Here is a 25,665-nt window from a genome sequence, read left to right on the forward strand (position 1 = left end):
TATGACGGATAAATATATTAACCATTAGTCATATTTCATGTAAAATACCTTTTCATTTGGATAATACAGTAAATTTAATGACTTGCTATTTCATAATTTTAACAAATTAAAAGTAATTTTTTCATTAAAATATCAGAATATGAGAAAATGAGTTAAAATACCACAACCCTATTACACTGATGCAGTAATTATTAATATTTTGGTATAAAGCTACACTTTGTGTATATTACATATGAATAAACTATATATGTATTTAAAATGGAATCCTGTATTATACCTTCCCTTTGCAATACATATGTAAATTTCCTTGTTTTTTTTTACTACTATGATTTTACTACTACTTTTATAAATTATTTTTACCATAAAGCATAGTGAGAAATACATTTTGCATTAAGATACAGTAGACACATAGGTATATATAGATGTACTTTAAGTGAAAGTCTTCTGAAAAAATACTTACAAATAGCTTTCATTTTATTCTATTTGATTTTTTAAAAGCTGATAGCCAGTGATTGAACTAGTTAATGATTCACTGATGGATCACACAGGCACTTGAAAAATTACTGATTATTCCTCTGCACTATCTTCTTTTAATGGTTCTAAACTATTGCACTGCATGGATGTGTCATCAAATACTGTATCAAACATTTGTTGCTGGACTTTTAGGTTATTTCCAATTTTCATCATTATGAAAAAATTTAAGGCAAATATCCTCCTACATACCTTTCTTTTAAAAAAGTTCTGATGCTTTAAGATTTATTCTTAGGAGTAACATTTCTAGGACTACATACATAATTTAAAGTTTTAGAAAACCATTTCCAAACTGTCCTCCAGAAATGCCGTATCAATTTACATGACTCAGTACTTTTCTCACTCCTTTGCCAGCACTGGCTATTATCATTATTTTCAATAATTGCCATTCTAACAGCATATTAGCTTGATCTAGTTCATTAATTGCCAGGGAGGTTCAATATCTTTTCATATATTTATTGGACATCTGTACTTTTTTTTTGCAAATCACTTATTCTAGTGATCAGTTAAGAATTTAAACTTCAATGTGATTAATAATCAAATGATATACAAAATAAAACTTTTTATATACCATTTTCTCCTATCATTAAAAAAGGATAATGCTGATTATCACAGACATACATTACCAGTATATATAGAAACCAGAACAATCAGAAATATCTATCAAGATCTATAAAAACGTTCAATCACTCTGAGCCAGTGATTTTATTTCTGAAATTCATTCTAAGGAATCATGAACTGGGGCTAAGATTTATACAACAAGATTTTGACTGAAGGACTGTTTACAGTTTTCAAAAACTGAGAATAGCCTTCATGTCCTAGAGTAGAGAAATGGTTAAAGAAATTTTGGCAAAGCTGTGTGAAAAAATATTAGGCAGCTGTTAGTTATATTCATTGCATGTTTCTCCTGATTTACCCATACCACATAATGTTAACTGAAAAAAGCAAGATACAAAATTATACATAGTACATAATTTAGATGGCTCCTTTTTCCTTAGTTATATAAACTATATGTTATATATTTCAAAAGGAGAAGAAAGATACCAAAAAGATTGACAATGGTGAATTTATGAATAGTGAGATTTATGGGAAACATGTTTTCAATATTCTCTTCTATATTTTCCAAATTTAAAAAATGTGTACTCCTTATATTTTTGCATGCTATTACCTTTTTATATTGTAAAAATAATATGTAAAAATTATATAATATTTAACATTATGGCATCATATAGATGAGAAAGTAAATGTCTCTCTTCACCAAAGAGGATGTGAAAAAAAAAAAAAGAAAAGAAAAATAAATGAAAGTAAACATCGCTTATAATCCTACTATTTCAAAAATAAATGCTACTACTGGTTTGGTGCATAATCCACTAAGAACTTTCTTCTTTCTATACATAGTAAGTACATATTTATAGCAAAGATAAATATTTATTGTAACATTTTTACATAATTGATATACAAATGTTATAAATAATGCTAACATACAACCTTCTATGTATATTTTTTGTCCATAAGCCCTGGTCATAGAATACTTTTCTAAAAGGAAAAATGCTTGCTGGAGTTTATAAACATTTTTCATTTTAACAGATATCAATAAATTACCCTGAAAAAGATATTACATTCTCACAGGAGTGGCTCACTTTGACAAGAGCAGACTTTATTAATCTTTGTAACCTTTTGCAGTCTAATAGATCAAAATGTACTTGTTTTTTTTCACAGAAAAGTACGAAAATAGAGAAGGTAAATTTACTTTTATTGTTGATTTTTCAATAGTAATCATATTCTCCATTCAATCTACAATGTAACCACTCTATTCTAGAATTCATAAATTTCATCCAAAAACAGTACAAAGAAAAAAGGAGTTAAAATAAAATAAAAACAAAGTTTACTTTCCTACGATTTTCTCGCTGTATATATTTTTGTAATTAAAATTAAAGTATTTTTAAAGTAGTTAAATACATTTTTAAAAGGAATTGTTTATCAACTAATTGGAGGAGGAATTTAAGAAATCCTGTACTGAAAACTCAGGTTTCCTAAGCACACAAACAAATAAGAAACACATAAAACGCATCTCCCCAAGGAATTTAATGCAGAATACCATAAACATGCCACTTTGCCTTTTCCAAACTAACCCTCGAATCTGAAGCACTCTTTCCCTCTCTCTCAGAAGTCTTCTGGATCTATGATTTAAATAGGCCTTCAATTTATTGAAGGACTCATTGAAAAAAAAATTTGAATAAATTTCCTCTGGTTCATATCCCAAATATATACCATTTAATGTTTGGTCTCACATTATTAGGAAAGAGTTAATCTAAATCTAAATCTTATCTGGTAAATATCACATACCATTTCAAGGCAGGAGTTCATAATGACAAAATAGAGTTTAGTTAAGAGATAGTGTTTTTAAGTTTCAGACTCTAAAAGTGAATTACATTGCTCTTAAATGAAGTCCTAACAATATTAGAAGCTAATGAATTTATTTTAATACCATATGCAAATCTCCAGAAGGTATAACACATTTGGGTCCTAGTAACTCGACAGCTATTAGTCTGAAGTATAGTCATCCCTCAGAATTGGTGAGGGATTGGTTCCAGGATCCCCTTCAAATACCAAAATCTGCAGATGCTCAAGTTTCTTATATAAAATGGCTTAGTACTTGCATATAACCTATGCAAATTCTTCCATATTCTTTAAGTCACCCGAGATTACTTATAATACCTAATACAATGCCTACACATGACCTCATTCATATGCTTTCAATATAGTAGTTTGTGCATGGCAATTTAAGTTTTGCTTTTTGGAACTTTATGGCATTTTTTCCCCTAAATATTTTTGATCTACAATTGGTTGAATCCAAGAATGCAGAACCCAAGGACATGAAGGACCAACTGTAAATTAGTGAGCACTTGACTTGCATATGCTGAAAAATAGCTTGTTTCAAATTATTCATAGAACAATGGATCAACTGTTAGGCAACACTGTTATTTTTAACTAAATTTAGTCAGTAATATTTACTGGCCTATATGCTAAGCATCATACTAGGTCTTGAAAAAATAATATGAATAATAAATAATCCCTTCCCTTGAGGAGTTCACACTTTCACTGGGGAGGCGGCTATGGTGCATAACTTCAAGACATGGTAAGTATGATTAGAGAGATAGAAATGGACAAAGTGCCATGTGAACAATAAGGACAAAATAACTGGGCAGAACAGTGAAACTTCAGAGGAGAGGACTTTTAGCTGATTTTTAAAGCAAGAATATGTTAACCTTAAACTGAAGTGAAGTAGGATAGAACAGAGTATTAAAAACAGAGAGAATAGTATGTGCAAAGGCCCGAAGTCATGAAGGACCTGAAACATTTGACAAACGATGTTGAGTCTGATTACATATTTTTAAAATTAGGAAATGTTCATAAATTACATGAAAAAAAAAGCCAAACAACTTAGCCATATAATTCTTTGGATTTCTAATCATTATTATTAGTAAAATAAAACCATCTAGTTAAGCAACATTCACAGATGCACTTACTTATAATAGTGTTCCCAGAGATTTCTGTATCTTCCTTGACCTGACATGTCAAACACTGTAAAAGACAAACTACAAAAAGAAGCAAAGCATGACTACATTATAAACTAACTAAAGCATAACTTTTACTTAAAATTTTAAATTATTTACAATCAAAGAAATTACCCTTCATATGCAATATTCAACATGGGCCAATTTACAAGTAAAAGTTCTATGAAATAAACGTATTAATATAAACATGATTTTGCAATAAATAACAAAAAATTTCTTTGCTAGTGAAGTTATCAGAGTTTGTCTAAACTCTAAATTCTGAAAAATAAACCAGCCATAGTGGTTAGAAACATGTTAATACCTATGAGATTCTGAAACAACAAATTACTTTACCTAAGGGTAGGAAGAATGACCAGGTAGACCTAATATTGTTATTTTTCACTAGCAACTTTTTTGTTAAGGGACAAAGTGGATTACCTGGATGATTTGAATTTTTCTATGCTGAATCCTATTGTTGGAAGGATATTTTGAGATTGAGCCTTTAAGAGAAAAGACAAAGTTCAGAAATTTACAATTACCAGAGATGAGTTTTCCTCAAGTTAAAGTATCCAGATTTTCAGTTTCTAAAATCTGTCACTGAGGAGATGACAGGATTTAACAAAGTTATAATTTTTTCAATAGGATCACTCTGTGTGAAATCTTTATAGAAGTTTAAGGTTTACTAATTATGAATCTGCATATTAATTCACATTTGTGGCTCGTGGCATGTTACCAAGGACATAAGCGTTTTATAAGTGGTTTAATAAGTCACCCTGAGTTCACACGTAGGACTTTCTATTCTTTTTTTTTTTTTTTTTTTTTTTTGAGACCGAGTCTCACTCTGTCACCCAGGCTGGAGAGCAGTGGCGCAATCTCGGCTCACTGCAAGCTCCACCTCCCGGCTTCACACCATTCTCCTGCCTCAGCCTCCCAAGTAGCTGGGACTACAGGTGCCCGCCACCATGCCTGGCTAATTTTTTGATTTTTAGTGGAGACAGGGTTTCACCGTGTTAGCCAGCATGGTCTCAATCTCCTAACCTTGTGATCTGCCTGCCTTGGCCTCCCAAAGTGCTGGGATTACAGGAGTGAGCCACTGCACCTGGCATACTTTCTAATCTTTCAACACATACTTATTGAGTTTGTATATGTTCCAGACTGCCCTCATGTGTAGATGGTTCCTGCCTTCATGGAGTTTACAAGCTAGAAGAGATAAATAGAACGCAATTTTGAGCAGAGATAAGTGCAAAAATAAATGTTTTGGGGGTGGGAGGCAACAGAAAGGGGCTGGAAGGTGGCATGGAAGAAAAGTACTCAGGAATGGTCTCTCTGAGGAGGGGACATCTGACCCAGGAGTAAATGACAGGAGGGGAAGAACCATGACAAGTTATTGACAAAGAACAGTCCAGTCAGAGAAATCTGTCAGTGCAATGATCCTGAGAAGGAAGGAACTTGCCACTGAGGAAATGCAGAAAGCCTAAATGTCTAAAGTGTATCAGGTAAGATAAAGAGTGATATGTTGAGGTAAGAGAGGTAAGGTCTTGAAGGCAATGGGAGGGAATTCTTTGTGGAGAAGAGATTGAAAGTGGGCTAGAGTACAGCAGGAGACATGTTGACAAATCCCATTGACAATTAAAATGTATTATACTAACAATCTAACTTGTTAAATGCCTCCTAGCACTTTTACCAGGAAAACTATTTCTCTGTTTGAATAAAAATATATCTACTTTCTGATCCAGATGCCTAGAAATTATTATTGACTCCTCCCTTTTTTTTACATTCTCTATGTAATCACTCTCTAAGCTTTTTGGTTCTATCTCACTGACTTAGTTCAGACCCTTATCATTTCTTGCTTTGAATTACTGTACGAGCCTCCTAATTGCTCTTACTTGCCTCTGCTACCTTGAAAAAGTTACTTAATTTTTCTAAGCCTGGTTTTCTCAAATGTGAAATATATTATTATTAACCTTTACTCAGAAACTTATCATGATAACTAAATAAGTTAATGGGTGTAAAATACTCAACACAGTAAATGCTCAACAAATGTCTGATATATTATAATTACATGCTCACTGATTTCAGTCTCATCCCCAATTCTTCCCATATTGTCATTATAACTTTAAAAAAAAATTCCCTTTCAGTTCATCTTGTTGCTTTTATAAAAAAACAATAGTAAAGGGGAAAATTTTGCCTCACACTATTACATTCACTCTGGTAGTCTACTTCTGGGAAATTTAAATTCAAGGAAAGATAGAAGCTCAAAATCCACTGGAGCTTGGTCACTTTAATAGCATGGTAATGCACTAGTAGAAAGGCCCTCCAGAGCTGCCCTTGTTTTGCCTTTCTGAAGTTTGTTTACTTAGCTTTTTCCTTTTCCTTCTATCCATTCCAAGATCTGATCTAGTATCTTTCCAAAAATATATTTTTGTTTATGTAAGACAAAATTCATTTCCCGCTACTAAGATTCCTGCCTCATACCTTGGGGTTCCTTCATTTCGGAACAACCTTTGCAATAAGAAGTTTCCTAAGTTTTAATGTTTCCCCAACTTCATTATTTTGATTTTAAGGGCTTTAAATATGCCAATCATGTGAAAAAATCATCAGTTACTACTATGAGGAAAAAGATACCAATAACAAAATAGGAAGCTAAAGTTCAAAGAAGTCTCAAAAAATGTACATTAAAATAGCAACCCTGTCTTCAATGAATTATAATTAGAACATTTCCCTAGCGTCCCCACGATCACCTAACTTCTTCACAGACTCTTTTATTTCCAGAGAAACTTGCTATTTTACTTGTAGGAATAAAATTCATAAATTTTCTTTTCTTTCCATCACTTCAAAAATTCTAGTAGAAAGTAATCAGGAAAAAGAAGAAACTTCACAAATTAATCAGGATAGAACAAGATATGTGAGCAATTGCTTCCAGAATGAAGTGGAACTCATTTTCCTCCAACATATTCCAAAAGATAGTTTAAAATATCAGTCTCCCTCTGCTCTATCCAAGAACAAATACATTTGGTCATTCTGAAAATTGGACAGGCAATGGCACAAAGTAAACAAAGAGTGTAGGAATTACAGTCAGCCCTCTGTATCTATAGCTTCTAAATCCACAGGTTTAGCCAACATGAATTGAAAATAATAATTTTAAAAAGATAACAATACTATTTAACAATAAAAATATTACAAATGTATAAATACAATAAACACTATTTACATAGTATTTACATTGTATTAAGGTATTATTAGTAATCTAGAGATGATTTAAGGTATACGGGAGGATGTGCATAAGTTATATGCAAATACTATACCATTTTATATAGGTAGGAGGGTGGAAGGGGGTGGGTGGGAATGTGTGTCCTGGAACAAATCTCCTGTAGTTATTGTATTGCCTTAGTGGAACAAAACATTCTGAGACACTTCAAGGATACACCAATATAAACAGGAACAGAATAAGATTTCTGAGAGAGATCCTATTTGGTTAGTTTCATTAAGTCTGATAAAAATGATAGCCTTGGTGGTATCAATCATAATCCCCTGGCCAAAACTAAATATTAAAAAATCATCCATCAATCTACTCATCCAAAGTGCCAAGCATTATTCTAGGTATCTGGGATTCACTGCTGAAGAAGAGAAAAATCTATGCTCGTTTATAATGGGAGAAATTTAATAAGCAAGTTATCAAATAGTTATCAACTGAACAATTTTAGATTGTTTTAAATTTTAAGAATAAGGGTGGTCAGGCACGAAGGCTCACGCCTGTAATCCCAGCACTTTGGGAGGGCAAGGCAGGTGGATCACCTCAGGTTATGAGTTCAAGACCAGCTTGGCCAACATGGCGAAACCTCGTCTCTACTAAAAATACAAAAAAAGTAGTGGGGTGTGGTGGCGCGTGCCTGTAATCCCAGCTACTCAGGAGACTGAGGCAGCAGAATCACTTGAACCTGGGAAATGGAGGCTGCAATGAGCCAAGATTGTACCACTGCACTCCAGCCTGGGCAACAGAGCCAGACCCTGTCTCAAAAATAAATAAATAAATAAACAAAAAGAATAAGGGTAACATCACCAAGATGAAGTAGAAGTAAGAAGCAATTAGGCTTCACTATCTCCCACACAAAACCAAAAACAAATATCCAGTACTAAGATTAGCACAAGTAATATCCCTTAAGAAAGGAAGAAAGGAAAAGAGGAGCTACAAAACAACCAGAGAAAAATTAACTAAATGGCAATAGTAAGTCCTTACCTATCAGTAATAGTATTAAATGTAAATGAACTACATTCTTCAATTAGAAGACACAGAGTGGCTGAATGGAATAAAAAAAAATAAGACCCAACTATGTGCTTTCCACAAAAAACTCATTTCATCTATGAAGATACACACAGGCTGAAAACAAAATGGATAAAGACATTCCATGTAAATGAAAACCAACAAACAGCAGGAGTAGCTGTACTCATATCAGATAAAACAGATTACAAGTCAAAGACTATAAAAAGAGACAAAGTAAACCACTATATGAGGAAAAAGGGATAAATTCAGAATGAGAATATAACAATTGTAAATATATGTGCCTCCAACATGGGAACACCGTATATATTAAGCAAACATTAATAGAGCTAAAGGGTGAGAAAGACTGCAATACAATAACAGCAAAGGACTTCAACACCCCATTCTCAGTAATAGATCATTCAGACAGAAAAATCAACAACAAAAGAAATCCAAGTTAAACTGAACTCAAGACCAAATGGATCTAATAAACATTTATGGAACATTCCATCCAACAGCTGCAGAATATATATTATCCTCATAATCAAATGGAACATTCTCCAAAATAGATCATATGTTAGGCAACAAAACAAATCTCAACAAATTTTAAAAGGTAGAGATCATATCAAGTATCTTTTCTAACCACAATGGAATAAAACTAGAAATCAATAATGAGAGGAACTTTGGAAACTATAAAAACACATGGAAATTAACATGCTTCCTAATATTCAATGGGTGAATGAAGAAATTAAGAAGGAAATTCAAAAGTTCTTTGTGATGGTTAACACTGAGTGTCAATTTGATTGGATTGAAGGATGCAAAGTATTGATCCTGGGTGTGTCTGTGAGGGTGCTGCTAAAGGAGATTAACATTTGAGTCAGTGTGCTGGGAACAATCACCTTAATCTGGGTGGGAACAATCTAATCAGCTGCCAGTGTGGCCAGAATACATAAAGCAGGCAAAAAAAACTGAAAAGGCTAGGCTGGCTTAGCCTCCCAGCCTACATCTTTCTACCATACTGGATGCTTCCTGCCCTTGAACATCAGACTTCAAGTTCTTCAGTTTTGGACTCGGACTGGTTTCCTTGCTCCTCAGCTTGCAGATGTTGTATTGTGGGACTCTGTGATCATGTGAGTTAATACTACTTAATAAACTCCCCTTTATATGTATATCTAGCTATCCTATTAGTTCTGTCCTTCTAGAGAACCCTGACTAATACAGATTTTGGTACCAGGAGTGGTTCTAGAGGAACAGAATATTAAAGATGGAGTTCTTTCATTGGTTTTGGGGTTTCTGGAGTTGGCTACTTAGTATGATTAGACCCCAAAATGCTAAGGACTCTACTTTTAATAGTATGGAGAACACTGATAGTCCTTGGTGCAAACTGTTTAGAGAGTTATGCAAAATAAATGCATTTGATACTCTTGATTCACTGCTCGTGAGAGGTAAGGAGTTTAGTTACTCTATACATAATACCTTTGACTATATGTGGAGAACCAAGGAACGTAATGAAGTTGGTTGGTTGCTCTTAAGTTCACTGGACAAAGTAACGAAAGAAAATTATGAACTCAGGGATTGTAACTCCCGGCTTCAGAGGCACATACTGAGCCTCAAAGCTGCTAAGCTTGCCCTGAATGACAGTCTTATGTCCTGTAGAGAAAGAGCTGAAATTGTGGAAAAACAGGCACAAGCTCTCATATCAGTTGCTGACCTGCAATGAAAGGTGTATGCACAGCCTCGCCAGGTGCCTACTGTTAAAGTGAGGGCACTGATTGGAAAAGAATGGGACTCTGCAACTTGGAATGGGGATGTGTGGGAGGACCCTGACGAAGCTGGGGACACCAAGCTTGTAAACTCTGATGAACCTTGTTTTGCCAGAAGAAACAGCTTCCCCATTCACAGTAGTGGCAACATCCCCTCCCCCACCCATGCTGTCATCAGCCTTTCCACCTTTGTCTGAGGAGATAAACCCTGCGCTGCCTGGGACAACAGTGATGGCCTCCCCTGAGGCAGTTGCCAGGCAAGATAATGTTGATTCTCCTCAAGAGTCACCCTCAATACCCCCGCCTGCTTCTAGACCTATAACTAAAGTCCTGGGGGGCCCCCAGAGGTGAGGTTGAGAGTGTGATCCATGAGGTGGTGCACTACACTCAAAAATAACTGCTTGAGTTTTCTAATTTATATAAACAGTAATCTGGAGAACAGGCTCCTCCCACCTTTAAATCAACAACAAGCTAAGAAGGGAGTTACGGTGCTGGCTGGGGTGACTGTCCGGGACTATCAAGATGAAACCGGACTATCACTCCACAATGGAGGTAAGGAAGAGTATGTATGGAATATAGGAGATCCATTAGGGCGTCTCTTCGTATTACCATGCCCTGTGATTAAGGTCAATGGGAAACTACAATAGCCCAATCCGGCAGGACTACGTATGGACCAGACCCTCCAGGAATGAAGGTTTGAGTTACTCTACCAGGAAAAACAAACAAACAAACAAAAAACAGCACCTGCTGAGGTGCTTGCTGAAGGCAAAGGGAATACAGAATAGGTAGTAGAAGAAGGTAGTCATCAATACCAGCTGTGACCACGTGACCAGTTACAGAAACAAAGACTGTAACTGCCATGAGTATTTCCTCCTTTTGTTAAAAACATGTTTGTGCACATATAAACTTGTACTATGAAAATATATTCATTTTATTTTCTTTTTCCTTTATCATGTGACATAAGATTTATTAACTTCATTTCAGCATTTAAATACTGTTGACTTTATGTAATAGCATTTGGGTTGGGGATTGGTATATTTCCAGTTGTACAAAGGATAGTTGTATTATGTTAGGCATAATTATGACCTTATTATTGTCCTTATTTGAACATTATGTATGATCTCAGGAGATGTGTATTGACAAGGGGTGGACTTGTGATGGTTAATACTGAGTGTCAACTTGATTGGATTGAGTGATGCAAAGTATTGATCCTGGGTGTGTCTGTGAGGGTGCTGCCAAAGGAGATTAATATTTAAGTCAGTGGGCTGGGAAAGGCAGACCCACCCTTAATCTGGCTGAGTACCATCTAATCAGCTGCCAGTGCGGCCAGAATATAGAGAGCAGGCAGAAAAATGTGAAAAGGCTAAACTGGCTTAGCCTCCCAGCCTACATCTTTCTCCCATGCTGGATGCTTCCTGTCCTTGAACATCGGACTCCAAGTTCTTCAGTTTTGTGACTCAGACTGGCTTCCTTGCTCCTCAGCCTGCAGACAGACTATTGTGGAGCCTTGTGACTGTGTGAGTTAATACTACTTAAGAAACTCCTCTTTATATATATCTATCCTATTAGTTCTGTCCCTCTAGAGAACCCTGACTAATACATTCTTAAATGAAAAGGGAAATACAACATACCAAAATCTATGGATACTGCAAAACCAGTACTAACCAAGAAGTTTATAGCAATAAACACATACATCAAAAAAGTAGCAGCCAGGCGTGGTGGCTCACACCCATAATTCCAGCACTTTGGGAGGCCGAGGTGGGCAGATCACCAGAGGTCGGGAGTTTGAGACCAGCCTGACCAACATGGAGAAACCCCATCTCTACTAAGAATACAAAATTAGCAGGGCATGGTGGTGCATGCCTGTAATCCCAGCTGCTTGGGAGGCTGAGGCAGGAGAATCGCTTGAACCCAGGAGGCAGAGGTTGTGGTGAGCCGAGATCACACCATTGCACTCCAGCCTGGGCGACAAGCACGAAACTCCATATCAAAAAAAAAAAAAAAAAAAAAAAAAAAGTAGCAAGCCTTTAAATAACCCAATGATGCACCTTGAACAACCAGAAAAGGAAGAACAAATCTAACCCAAAATTAGTAGAAGGAAATAAATAAAGATCATAACAAAAATAAATGAAAGTGAGACTAAAAACATACAAAAGATCAAAGAATCAAAAAGTTGGCTTTTTGAAATTATAAAATTGAGAAGACATTACATAAACTAGGAAAAAAAAAGAGGATCCAAATAAATGAAATTAGAACTTAAGAATGAGAAATAACAACTGATACCACAGAAATACAAGGGATTATTAGAGATTATTATGAAAAACTACATGCCAACAAATTGGATAACATAGAAGTGGATAAATTCCTGGACACATTCAACCTATTGAGATTGAACTATGGAAAAATAAAATACCCTAACAGGCCAATAATGAGTAAGGAGATCAAAGCACTAATATAAAGTCTCCCATTAAAGAAAATATTAGGACCTGATGGCTTCACTATGGAATTCTACCAAACATTTAAAAAACAAATACTAATTCAACTTAAACGATCCCAAAAAGTAAAGAGAAGGAAACACTTTCAAACTCATTTTCCAAAGCTGGCATTAATCCGACACCAAAACTAGTCAGGAACACAATGATAAAGAAAACTACAGGACAATATCCCTGATGAACATAGATGCAAAAATCTTCAACAAAGTGCTAGCAAACTGAATCTAACAACCTATTAAAAAGTTCATTCACCATGATAAGTAGGATTCATCCCAGGGATGCAAGGATGGTTCAACATACACAAATCAATATACGAGCCCATAAGATTAATAATATCAAGGACAAAACCACATGATCATTTAAATAGATGTTGAAAAAACTTTTGATAAAATTCAACATCTCTTTATGACAAAAACTCTCAACAAATTGGATTAGAAGAACCATACCTCAAAACAATAAAGGCCAAATAAATGACAAAACCATGGCTAATATACTAATATTATACTGGTGGAGCTAATATACTGAATGGAGAAAAACTAAAAGCCTTTCCTCTAAACCTGGAACAAGACAAGGATGTTCATTTTCACCACTTTTACTGAAAAACAATACTAGAAGTTGCAGCCAGAGCAATTAGGCAAGAAAAATGAAGGTCATCAGTATTGGAAAGAAATAACTCAAATTATCCTTGTTTGAAGATGACATGTTCTTATATTTAGAAAAACCTGAAGACTCTACCAAAAATACTGTTAGAACTGATAAAGAGATTCAGTTGTTTCAGGATACAAAAGTCCACATATAAAAATCAGTAGCATTTATATACACCAAGAACAAACAATCTGAAAATGAAATCAAGAAAGTAATCCCATATATAATAGCTACAAAAAACATAAAACACTCAAGAATAAATCCAACCAAAGATCTCTACAATTAAAACTATAAAATACTGATAAAAGAAATTGAAGAGGACACAAAAAACATGAAAGGCTATTCTATCTATGCTCATGGATTGAAAGAATTATCACTGTTAAAATATCTATACTACCTGAAGAGATTAACAGAGTCAATGCAATCCCTATCAAAATACCAATAACATTCACAGAAATAGAAAAAGAATCCTAAAATTTATATGAAACCATAAAAGACCCCAAATAGCCAAAATAATCCTGAGCAAAAAGTACAAAGTTGGAGGTACCACACTATCTGACTTCAAACTATACTACAAAGCCATGATAACCAAAACAGCATAGTTCTGGCATAAACACACACACATAGACCAACAGAAGAGTACAGAGAAGCCAGAAATAAATCCATGTATTTACATCCAACTCATTTTCCAAAAAGACATCCAAGAACATACATTGGGAAAGGATAGTCTTATGATGCTGGAACACTGGATAACCACATGTAGAAGACTGAAACTAGACCCCTATCTCCCACCATATACAAAAGTCAAATAAAGATGGATTAAAGACTTAAATCTAAGACCCAAAACTATCAAAGTACTAGGAGAAAACACGGGGAAAATGCTTCAGGACACTGATCCGGGCAGTAAGACCTTAGAAGCAAAAATAGACAAATGGGACTATATCAAGCTACAAAGCTTCTACACAGCAAAGGAAACAATCAACAAAGTGAAGAGATAATCTACAGAATTACAGAAAATATTTACATAATATCCACTCAACAAAGGATTAATAACCAGAATACAGAAGGTACTCAATTCAGTAGCAAGGAAAAACAAAAAACAAAACACAAAAAATCTGACTAAAAAAATGGGCAAAAGATCTGAATAGACATTTCTCAAAAGAATATAGACAAATGGCCAACAGGCATATGAAAAAAATGCTCAACATTAATCATCAGGAAAATATATATCAAACAACGAGATATTATTTCACTCCAGTTAAAATGGCCTTTATCAAAAAAGGCGGAAAAATAATGAATGCTAGTGAAGATGTGGAAAAGGGGGAACTCTCGTAGATTTTTGGTAGGAATGCAAATTAGTGTAGCCACTATGGAAAACAGTATGGTGTTTCCTCATGAAACTAAAAATAGAACTCCCATATGAGCCAGCAATCCCACAACACTTGCTCCCTTCCTACACCAAGCTTGAGAAGAGTCTCTTGTAAGCTTACATCCACTACTAGAACATTATTTTTAAGGAATTAAATAAGTACAGAAATACACAATGCTCTGATAGGAAATGCCTTGCAAAAAAATAGTGCCCATCTCATTTTATAGTAAAATTGCCTCATTTTTGTGGATAAAATCAGTTTTTTTTTTTTTTGGATATATCCAAAAAAATGGAAATCAATGTATCAAAGAGATACCTGCACTCCCAAGTTTATAGCACCACTATTCACAATAGCCAAGATATGGAATACACGTTTGTCCATCAATGGATGTATGGATAATGAAAATTTGGTACATATACATAATGAAATATTATTCAGCCATAAAAAAGACTGAAATCCTGTCATTTGCAGCAATATGGAGAGAACTGAAGGTCATTAAGTTAAGTGAAATAAGCCAGGTCCAGAAAGACAAGTATCACATGTTCTCACTTGTTTGTGGGATCTAAAAAAGTAGATCTCATAGAGACATAGAGTAGGTGGTTACCAGAGGCTGGGAAGGGTAGTGGGGAGAGAGGGGTGGAGACAGGTTCATTAATAGGTATAAAAATACAGTTAGATAAAGGAATAAGACTTAGTGTTTGATAATTCAGTAGGGTGACTATAGTTAACAATAATTTACTGTATATTTCAAAATAGCCAGAAAAGAAGAATTAGAATGTTCTGAACATATAAAAAAGATAAATGTTTGAGGTGATGGATATCCCAGTGACTCTGTTATTATGCATTGTATGCATGTATCAAACTATCACATGTAACCCCTAAATTTGTATCAATAAAAAATGATACAAAAACTGGATGATGTGACAATGCGAGCATGCATATTGGGGAGTGGAATAAAGATTGAAATTTTTGAAAAAGGTATATAGATTCTATCTCTAAAAAAATGATAGCTAAGACTAGATTCTTGAAAAAAGCAATTAGGTTAAAATGTCCTCCCTCTCTCCCTATTCAGTTTAGAAATGCCAGCAACCTCAGTACATTAACAATAAATAAACATAAAGACAGCTTAATACGAAAAACTAGTTTGTGTCCAGGAAAGAATTACTTATCTAGAAACTGATTTTATCCACAAAAATGAGACAATTTTACTATAAAATGAGATGGGCACTATTTTTTTGCAAGGCATTTCCTATCAGAGCATTGTATATTTCTGTACTTATTTTATTTAATTCCTTAAAAATAATGTTCTAGTAGTGGACGTAAGCTTACAAGAGACTCTTCTCAAGCTTGGTGTAGGAAGGGAGCAAGTGTTGTACCTATATCTATAACTGAGTGACAGAGGTTTGAAACCCTTCGAGAAGTCCCATTTCAAGTGGCTCCCTGGCTGTTACCATTACCATAAAAAGAAAACAAAGCAAAGCCAATCACTTCTCTCTGGACCTGGAGGTCAGTTTTTCTGATAAGGCAGGAGAGTTGTCTAAACATAAAGGCTCAGGAATTGGTGCCAGATATTGGGAAAGCACTATTAGATATGCAGCAGACTTTAACTTTAACTTATACATCACATGTTAAATGTGCTAGCTTTATATGTATTTCAGTTATTACAATATGTCCATACAGTTGTTGCTTAAAATCATCTTGCTATTACTAATATGCATACTATGCTTTCAAAAATTGTCTAATTATCCATAGAACCTATAAAAATGTTTCACCTTTCTCTTTGTTTTGCTCCTCCTGTAAGGAGGAAACTAAAAAGAAGGCAATGATATCTAAAAGTAAACTCAGTAAATTTGTGAAGATCTTTTGAAAGAAAAGACATTTGAAAATAATATTCCAGTTTAATAATTAAAATTTACTGTATAAAATATACTGCAAACTATGGCTAAGGATACTTAAAGGTACTGAAAGGTTAACAGAATATCTTAATGTGATTATATACGGTTTTAATGTCATAAAACATAATTCTGCACATTAATGTTCTTTAGTAGCAGAAAATACGTAAAGCATCTAACAAAGATACTTACATTTGAAGGTTTAAGTTTGTTAATGATCGTCGTTTTGCCACTATTATCTAGCCCAAGGCACAAAACATGAACCTCCTTCTTCTTCAGGCCAAGCAAGACTGAAAGTCTGTCTAGCAATCCCATAATGTGATTCAAATATTTACAAACCAGCTGCAATTAAGAAAAAATAAAGTATTACCCAAAGGCACCTTAAGTTATGGAAAATATTGGTACGTGTATTTAAAAAAGGTAATAATTTAAATACACATAATAATAGTGTGAAAACTATGTCAGTGTAGCTTTGCACTTAGTAAACACAGTGTAAGCTGATTACCAGAAAGGAGCCTTAACTGACACGCAGATTTGCAGCTTGTAACAGGTGGCAACACAGAGCAATGCCTTGGAAATAACAACATTTCTCTCTGTAATTTATAATATTTAAGAATAAAACATTGTCAGCCTCAGTATCATTTGGAGTCTGCGCATTGTGATACTTGAAAATATGGAAGAATTAGGCCGTAGCCTTTCCAGAAAATCTGAAGCAATGAATGGGCAATGGGGTTCATGTATTCTGATGCTGAAACTCAGAAAGTAGAAGGCAGACCTGAAAAGCAGACAGATTTTGAGATTTTGGTGATATCACTTAAGCCACTGTTAAATCTTTATCAGAAGCCAGCCCCATTGTTATATTTTGTAATATGAAGTTACAATAAATTCACTTTTTTTTTGCTTGCTTGGTTATTTCCAGTTTAAGTAGGGTTTTCAGTCAGTAAAAGCAAAGAATCCTGAAATACTTATCCTTATTTCCCCTTATTCTACACATACATCTTTGTAAGTCACCACAAATCCCTTTGTGAAGAAGGTTATGCATAAATACACACACGCATTCAATTTGTCGAACCTTACTAAATATCTGTTTTTTAACTGTTATCGGAAACATCCTACTAAGTGCTATTTTAAAAGAACTTTATCATATTAGTATAGAATAAGGAAGTAAATACTGATTGTAGATTTTTATTTAGTTTTTTAAATATCTTAAAAATTTCTTTGTTAACTTGTCCCTAAAGTGTTCATTTCGCTTGTTCAATTGTATTGATTCTTTGAAAAAAAAAATCTTTCCAATGCAAACTTAAAAAAAAAAAAACTATCAGCAGTCCAAAAATAGAAGTATTTGGAAGTCAAATAAAACTGCTGTGTACATAAAACTTGCTATGTGGTAACTTTATGGCTGTTTATATTCATCTAAGGTACTGTTAAACTTACACTTCAGGTCTCCAAACTAAACTTTTCAAAGGAGCTCACTTTGGGTCCATTGCTCCCCAAACCGTTACTTTGTGGTAGAAGGACAGGGAGCTAGATCCCTTTTTCCAGCCCCCAACCGCTGCAGGAACTGCTACAATATATCTGTGTACCAAATATTTCTCATTACTCACCAACATTAGTTCTCTAATGTTTTTATTCTCATTAAATTGACTTATTCTCATCTCCATCTAAGGTTGCATAAGCAACCTGTCATATTATGGTTTCTTCAATACTTTTTATTCCATACAATTTCAGGCAAGGCCATACCTTGAAGGATGTGAGCCTGCAGCAACTTTATCAATAAGAGGCTTCCAAGACAACTGTATCTAAAAGCAGGTTGCATAGTCAACATTTTGCTTAAGTCTTTGGGATATGATTATGGGTAGAAATTTCAAAACTGAATTTCAGTGATGTGCAGAGAAGAGATGGAAAAGTGCCATGCCAAAAGGTGAGGCCTATTACAGAACCACGTTTGTCTTTCCCCAAGGACGAGTTTGACCTCAGGTACTTCCACTTGCGCCACTTCAATCTACTTTTCTCCTTGTATAAGAGATTCAAATCTTATTCAGTCCATTTCTTTAAATTACAGCTTAAGGACTAGCATTTGTAAAATCTATTTTAAATTAACCTTCTGATGTCATGAAGCAATTCACACATACCATTTGATGTCAAAGTAAATTTGCTATTACTCACTTTATTTACTGCATAAACATATTGATATAAATTCTTATATCTTGCTCTCCATTTCATACAATTTAGAACTTATGTTTTAAAAACGACAACTTCTCACATTTTCCTCCCTTTAAGCATCTACTATAAAGCACTGTTTAAAGCCTGATGCTTGAATATTCGTTTTTCACAGTACCTTGTATTGTGACTTTCCATCACTTTTCCATGGATTATCACTTGATACTTGTTACTGAAATATTTTGGGACACACAATTTAGAAGAGCAGGCAGTTTTTCTAAAAGACGTAATCACATTTATTGAAATTGCTTTATAAACAACTATCATAGAGCCTTTAAACTTCTACGTTTCAAGTAGTTATAGTTTTCCTTCCATAAGTTGACTTTCTGCATGCATAAATAAAAGATAACTGAAGCCAGTCAACATTTATTAATCGTGTCTTAAGTGTGCAGCGAGAGATACAACTGTTTTCTGCAGCTTCCTACTCTGATAGCCATGATTCTCAACCCTGGCTGCACTCTGAAATCAATTGCTGAATCCGAATTTTTGAAAATGAGATCAGGGCATCTGTGGTTTTAAAAGCTACCCAGTGTTTCTGATGTGAAGTTACTATTGAGAACTACTGGCTTTCAGAATAAAGCCAGTAGTTTCAAACTTCCAAGCATAGCTTTTAAGGTTGTTCACAATCTGGCTCCAATCTTCCTTTCTTGTTTCTTATCTTACTGTAACCCTCTCTTTGCATACCAGCCAAATTCTCTTGGTTATTGTCTGACAGACTGTTTCCTAAAGGATTACATATTGCCAGAGAAGTCCAGAAGAATTAGGATGTTATCCACAGTTAACCGCTTAGAGGGTAAGTAAGCTGCAGAGACAGAGTGGTGGCCCAGAGAAAACACCACGAATGATACTTAGTAAACTCTGTAAAGCGTTTGTTGATTGAAATGTTGCCTACTTTTATTACCCCAAATAAACATTCTTATTCGGCTTTCAGTTTTTGATGATAGAATTTAAATTACACTTACACATACACACACACACACACACACACACACCCCAAATACAGAGGTCTAAGTAGAGCACTGTAAAAACCCATCAACCAAACATTCGTCCAAACCAGTTTAGTAAGTTTTCTAGGGCCTCTAACTCACCTTCTTTTCTACTTCTCATACATTAGCAACATCTACACGGGTGGAGTGAAAAACATGGGAAAGACCAAAGAGGAATTCTAAAACTGACGGGCACAGAGGGTGGCGCTGGCTTTAAAAACCGGGGTTGAGGAGATACCTGGTTTTTGAGGTTAGTCCGGAGGGCGCAGGAGCTGGCAACAGGAATGGACGCACTCGTATCGGTCTCCGGGATGGAAGTCTGGTGCGAGGGTCCCTCAGCCTTCTTCTCTATGCTTATATGGGAAGGATGCCTGGTAATGAGCAAAGCCGTCCCTAGAAGTTGGGAAAACCGGCAGCCTCTGCAGCAGTCTGTGCATCAGTCGCTGAGCAGGCGCCTTGGCAGGCACCGTTCCCTTGACAACAGGAGCTTCTTCCGGTCCTGAAGCCACGCCTCCCAGGGGAGTCCTGGCGATTCAGCCGTTGTGTTGTAGCTTCTGGGATTGAAGAGCTCCGGGAAAAGGCCAGAGGCGCGCCGAGGAACTATACATTGAAGAAAAATGTGTGCACCGGTAGCAGGGTGAGCTGCCTATTTCCTGCGAGGAGCCGTGCAGTTCCCGGCGTAGCATCATGGGAGTTGTAGGGGCGCGCACAGCTTTCTGGGAAGCGTTTGGCGTTCGCGTGTGCTGCGTGTGCGTCGCTCGGCCCTGGTCCTCCTGGGGATCCAAGAGGCTGGCGCTGGGTGTGGCGCGGAGAGCGTCGTTACCGGGCAGCAGCCTAGCGTGGAGGCAACGACTGCTAGACGATACTGTCCCCCCTGGGGCAAGAAGTGCGCCGGAGTTCCCCAGTTGCCCATCGCACCGACTCTCCTCTGGGTTCTGATAGGCTTCCCACCCCGAGTCCCTGTAGAGGTAAAACTGTTAATACGGGAAGGTAGAGGGGAGAACTGGTGTAAAAAGTCAAAAGGTGTTATTCGGCTAAGAAAGTATGCCCGTACCCCTGCTTCTTAGTTGTCTGGTCTCCCGAAGAGATTTCTACCAGGCATAATCTCCTGTGAGTAGATTACAGTCGCCAGAATCAAATCGGCAGGTGGTCAGGAAAGGTATTAATAGTCAATAAAGTTGACCACCTTCTTAAATTGCACTTGGATTTTATAGTCATAGTCACAAATGGTCTTCAAATAGAAAATGTTTAGGCATACCCTCCCCCACATCTTTTATTACTGCGTTTTCCAACGGACACATTACAGATGCAGTCATTTTAAAGATGTAGCCTTTCAATCTGCCCAACTCCACTAACCTCACCCCCAGTGAATGGCCTCATTCTTCAAATACGGGTTTGTATGTCTTCATTTTTTTTTTTTTTTTTTTGCCATGGGTGTAGGATTTCCGACCCCCTGCCCCCCACCGCGCGACCCTTTTCAACTAGCTAGTATTATGTTTACTGCACTGCCTGTTCTTTGGCCTGTCAATTCATTTGGCCTATTAAATAGACTAGGAGAGTGCAAAAAGAGACTAGAAGGAATTATTTCAAAGTAATATGGTAGGGGGGATGGTTGTAAGCGTGTGATTATGGGGTGATTTATCTTTTGTCACTTCTCCAAATTTCCAAACGTAATTGTCATTTTTACAGCAAAAAAACAAAAGCGGCTCTGGATTAGTGATTCTTGTTGAAAGACAAAAACAAAACAAAGACCCTATGGATGCATATCAACATATAAATGTCCTTGTAAAAATGGAGTATGGAAATACATTCTTTCTTACTGTGTGGTCTTAGCCCAATTTACCCTTCTCCGTGCTTCTATCCTCACCTTCAAAAATATAGTATTTATCTTATCTGGTAGTTCTGAGTATTAAAGATAACAGAAGTACAAATGTTTGGCACATATTTATTGTTCAATAAATAATGTCCTGTCTTCTTTTGTCTTGAGATTTTTATTGTATAAACAAAATTGACCCAAACCCTAACTGTGGTGGTTCTTTTAACTTCTGAACTTCTGATCGTGAATGCATTGACAGGGAGGTGTTGAACACTTTTCTATGTGCCTGGGTGTTGTGACTCACTTTTAAGAGATGGAAGCTAATGTGCTTGCTGCCAAGATATAACATTTTTTTTTCTTAGCGATAGGCAGAAATGTTATATTTCAGAAAACTTCCATGGACAGACTCAATTTTTCCTGCTGGAGTTGATATTTTCCGCCTCTAGGTTGAGTGCATCTCTCTTTTGGCTTAATATAAAACATTTGGTGAAAACTGGAAATAAAATGGACATATTGAGTATCCAACTTTTCAGGAAACCAAGGCAGATAGATAATTCTTTTACAAAAATGTAGCTAGTCAAATCGTTATCTTAGATAAGTATAGTTGATAGATGGCTTATTACTAGAGATAAATGTTATGAAATAAAGCAGTTAAATAATCTAGAAAAAAATGTTAGCCTTGAAAATATTAACCTTAAAAAAACATAAAGGCTGCCAGGCCCGGTGTCTCACGCCTGTAATCCCAGCACTTTGGGAGGCTGAGGCAGGTGGATCACGAGGTCAGGAGTTCAAGACTAGCCTGGCCAACATGGTGAAACCCCATCTCTACTAAAGATACAAAAATTAGCCGGGTGCGATGGCACATTCCTGAAATCCCAGCTACTCAGAAGGCTGAGGCAGGAGAATCGCTTGAACCGGGGAGGCAGAGATTGCGGTGAGCTGAGATTGTGCCATTGCACTCTGGCCTGGGCAAAAGGGTGAGACCCTGCACTCAAAAACAAAACAAAACAGAAAACATAAAGGCTGGGCACAGTGGCTCACACTGTAATCCCACCACTTTGGGAGGCTAAGTAAGGCAGGAGGATCTCTGGAGGCCAGAGGTTGGAGACCCCATCTCTATTAAAAATAAATACATATAAATATTTCATATGGTTGAATCTGCTGTTTTGGTGCTTTGTCAACCGAAGCTCCTCTCACGAGTACATTCAGAGGCTGAGATACAATTGTTCCGCTTGATTTAAGAAGTTAGTTTGACTCTTTTTATTTTATGACAATAACAAGCTTTAAAAATGCTACGTGATTTTCTTAAAGCCACTTAAGATAACCATAACAGAAGATAATTTTAGGTACCCTCTCACCAGTTTTAATTTCATACTGGTTTTTAGAACTGTAGTAAGAAAATTATAAAAAAGAAAAGAGTCAGATACAATGAACACAGCACTGTTCTGATTAATTCAGGATACTTTAGCGTTATTTTCTCACCAGCAACTTTTAAAAGAATATAGATAATCCTTGATTTATAACTTACTGCAAGTTTTTGGTGTAAACTTTGTTTCAACAGTTGATGTTATGTGTGTTTCAACAGTTGTGTTTCAACAGCTGTGTTTCAACAGTTGATGTTATGTGTACCCTTTTTTCATCTGCAATTTCTGTGCAGTACTGCCTCTGCAATGAACACTTTAATTTACTTGAATCTCACAAAATATTTTCCAATATAAAATCGCTACAAAAATATTTACTAGTTTTTTATAGTGATTTCTGTGAATTTATGTCTAAACCTAATGACATTATTTAAAAAATTTACAACTATGATTTTGCATCCAGAATTACTAAATTATCTAAAGAGCATCTAGATTTATTAGACCAGAAAATAAATTGCATTAAATCTACATAAATACAATACAAAAAAGTCACAAATTCAACCACCAAAACTGTAACTTTTATTTGCCAATAGATATTTTAATAAACAGGCGTACTCCATCTGTAAGACCCTGATAATGCCTCTTAGGAAATCATAGAAAAATAAAATACAATAATTAGTAATTTGTACCTTGTACAAAAATCTTATTATGTTGCTCAGCAGGTAGTTTGCTAAACAGCATATTCTTTCAGCAAATAGATGACATATGTTATGCAATTCACCACAAACAACCCCTCATATTGAGAGCTGAGCATTCTATAACACTATTAAATTGTAAGCATGCCAGCACATGAAAATTTACATGGCAAGTTATAATATTATAGTAGATTTTTGTAAGATAAAAATAGTACCACCTTCAAATAAGTCTGGACTACTTCACTGCTATAGTAAAGTAGATAATAGGTAGGATTGCAGTTCAATTGTTAACACCTTTTTACTTTGTTTATCGCTCTACCATATTGTGATTACAACCAGAAAAGAGAATGTAGGCTGTGTCAGGAACCTGAGTGGAAGGCATGTATTGAAGCTTTAAATAGTGATAGAATACTGAAGAGAAAAACATAAAACAGTGCTATACTTCCGTATTTTCATAGATAAATCTTTTTCCCCTTTTGTAAGAGCAGATGGGTACAGAGTTAAATCCTTAATTAATAATAAATGTCTTCATGACAAGTTACAAAGATGCTTTAAAAATCATATTTGTATTTATAGGGAGGGAAACTATTTTTAGCTGTCATATTTTATTAGTCAAATATAGCTCTATGAGGGATTAAATATCTCAACCTAGACATGTTATCTAGGTATTTTATATAAATATGCTATTTAGTTTTCATATACTTCAGGATTTGTGCTACAAAGATTTTATAACATTTTCAGTGCACTGCAATTGTTGATATCATCTACCATTTAAAATTTGATGCGGCCATTTAAAATTTAAAGTGTTTAATCAAATACATATTTATGTGTACATCTATATCTTTATATTTTTGGCTATGCTAGAACAGCAAAAAATGGAGAGCAATCTCGTTCCATTATTCACAATCTAATTTCACATCAAATTCAATTAATAATGCATCTTTAAATTCCAACATGTTGAATTGCATACAACCTAGAGAGATATATATACACACATACACACATACATATGTATATATATATATGGTATACATACATATGTATATATACATATGGTATATATACATATACATATATATATATATATATATATAATCTCCAGAAACAAAGCACCAAGCACAATTAAAAGATCACATTCTTCCTATAGGATAGAGGGGCACAATGAACAACCAACCATATTGCCCATGTGTTTTCCGTAAACGACAGAAGGCATTGTTTTCCTATATGAAAACAAAATACTTTTTACTAAAAGATTAGCTCCTGTTTGTCTTTTATTTTAAAATTTACATGGGACTTCAATACCCTCCCAAATCGTGTTTGAAAAAAATGACAGGTTGATTATGCAATATACATCTTTCAGGATTAAGCTAATTTTAATTTTGATAGGCTTTGAATTATAACAGATTAGCTACAAAATGTTTCTGCCTTTTAATCTGTAATAGATGAAAATAAGGAAAACAGTATTTATGGCACTGAGAAGTTCTCAATCTCTACATTATGGAAAGGACTCTTACCAGAGTCCTTGGAAACCACAGAATTCAAAGTTTCAGGTCTTCCAATAAGATGTCTCAAAAATATTTAGTAAAGATGCCTTTAACATATTTCATCAAATATATATTCACTTTCCTATTATCCAACTACTTACATATGTCTCTTCCAACCTATACGCCCTTCCCATCCTCCATATTGGCTTTTATCTCATTCTTGGTAAAATTAAAAAAACTTACGTAGTGACATCCTTCCCTTTCTACCACAAATACACCAACCTATCTGCACATTATGCATTCTGCCTTCCTTTCATTGGAGTTCTATATTCCAGCACCTATCAAAAATTAACCTCCCTACTTAGGCTTTAAATTGCAACCCCTCTAGCTCTCAAGGCCTTTGTTACAATTATCATCTCTCTTGCATAATCAGTTTTCCCCTGTCTGCCAAGTAATTTTCATTAGTAGATAAATATTCTCTAGCATCCTTAAAAAACAAAACTATTCCTTGACTTCCTTTTTCCAGCTATTATCCTGTTTCTCTTGCTCCCTTTACATCAAAGCTTTTTGAGAGAGTTGTTTATAGATAGTGATT

General features: G+C 35.3%; 1 protein-coding gene across 9 annotated transcripts in view; it reads right to left on the reverse strand.

Moving 5' to 3' along the window:
* Positions 1–20,410, reverse strand: part of ARL6 (ADP ribosylation factor like GTPase 6) — a 48,646-nt gene extending 28,236 nt beyond the window's left edge. For 6 of the 9 annotated variants that reach the window (XM_030801809.1, XM_030801806.1, XM_003261698.3 and 3 more), the window contains exons 1-4: positions 19,953–20,403; positions 16,701–16,850; positions 4,527–4,588; positions 4,062–4,130 (exon numbers count right to left, since the gene is read on the reverse strand). In XM_030801809.1, coding sequence (XP_030657669.1) covers positions 4,062–4,130; positions 4,527–4,588; positions 16,701–16,823 — 254 coding nt within the window. In that variant the 5' untranslated portion in view covers positions 16,824–16,850; positions 19,953–20,403. Of the gene's footprint in view, positions 1–4,061; positions 4,131–4,526; positions 4,589–16,700; positions 16,851–18,846; positions 18,946–19,952 lie in introns of all 9 variants that reach the window. The other 3 variants (XM_030801807.1, XM_003261699.3, XM_030801808.1) reach the window with 2 other exon arrangements.
* Between the last annotated feature and the right edge of the window lie 5,255 nt (positions 20,411–25,665).

This window comes from Nomascus leucogenys, chromosome 21, assembly GCF_006542625.1.
Source record: "Nomascus leucogenys isolate Asia chromosome 21, Asia_NLE_v1, whole genome shotgun sequence".
NCBI classification, from domain to species: domain Eukaryota; kingdom Metazoa; phylum Chordata; class Mammalia; order Primates; family Hylobatidae; genus Nomascus; species Nomascus leucogenys.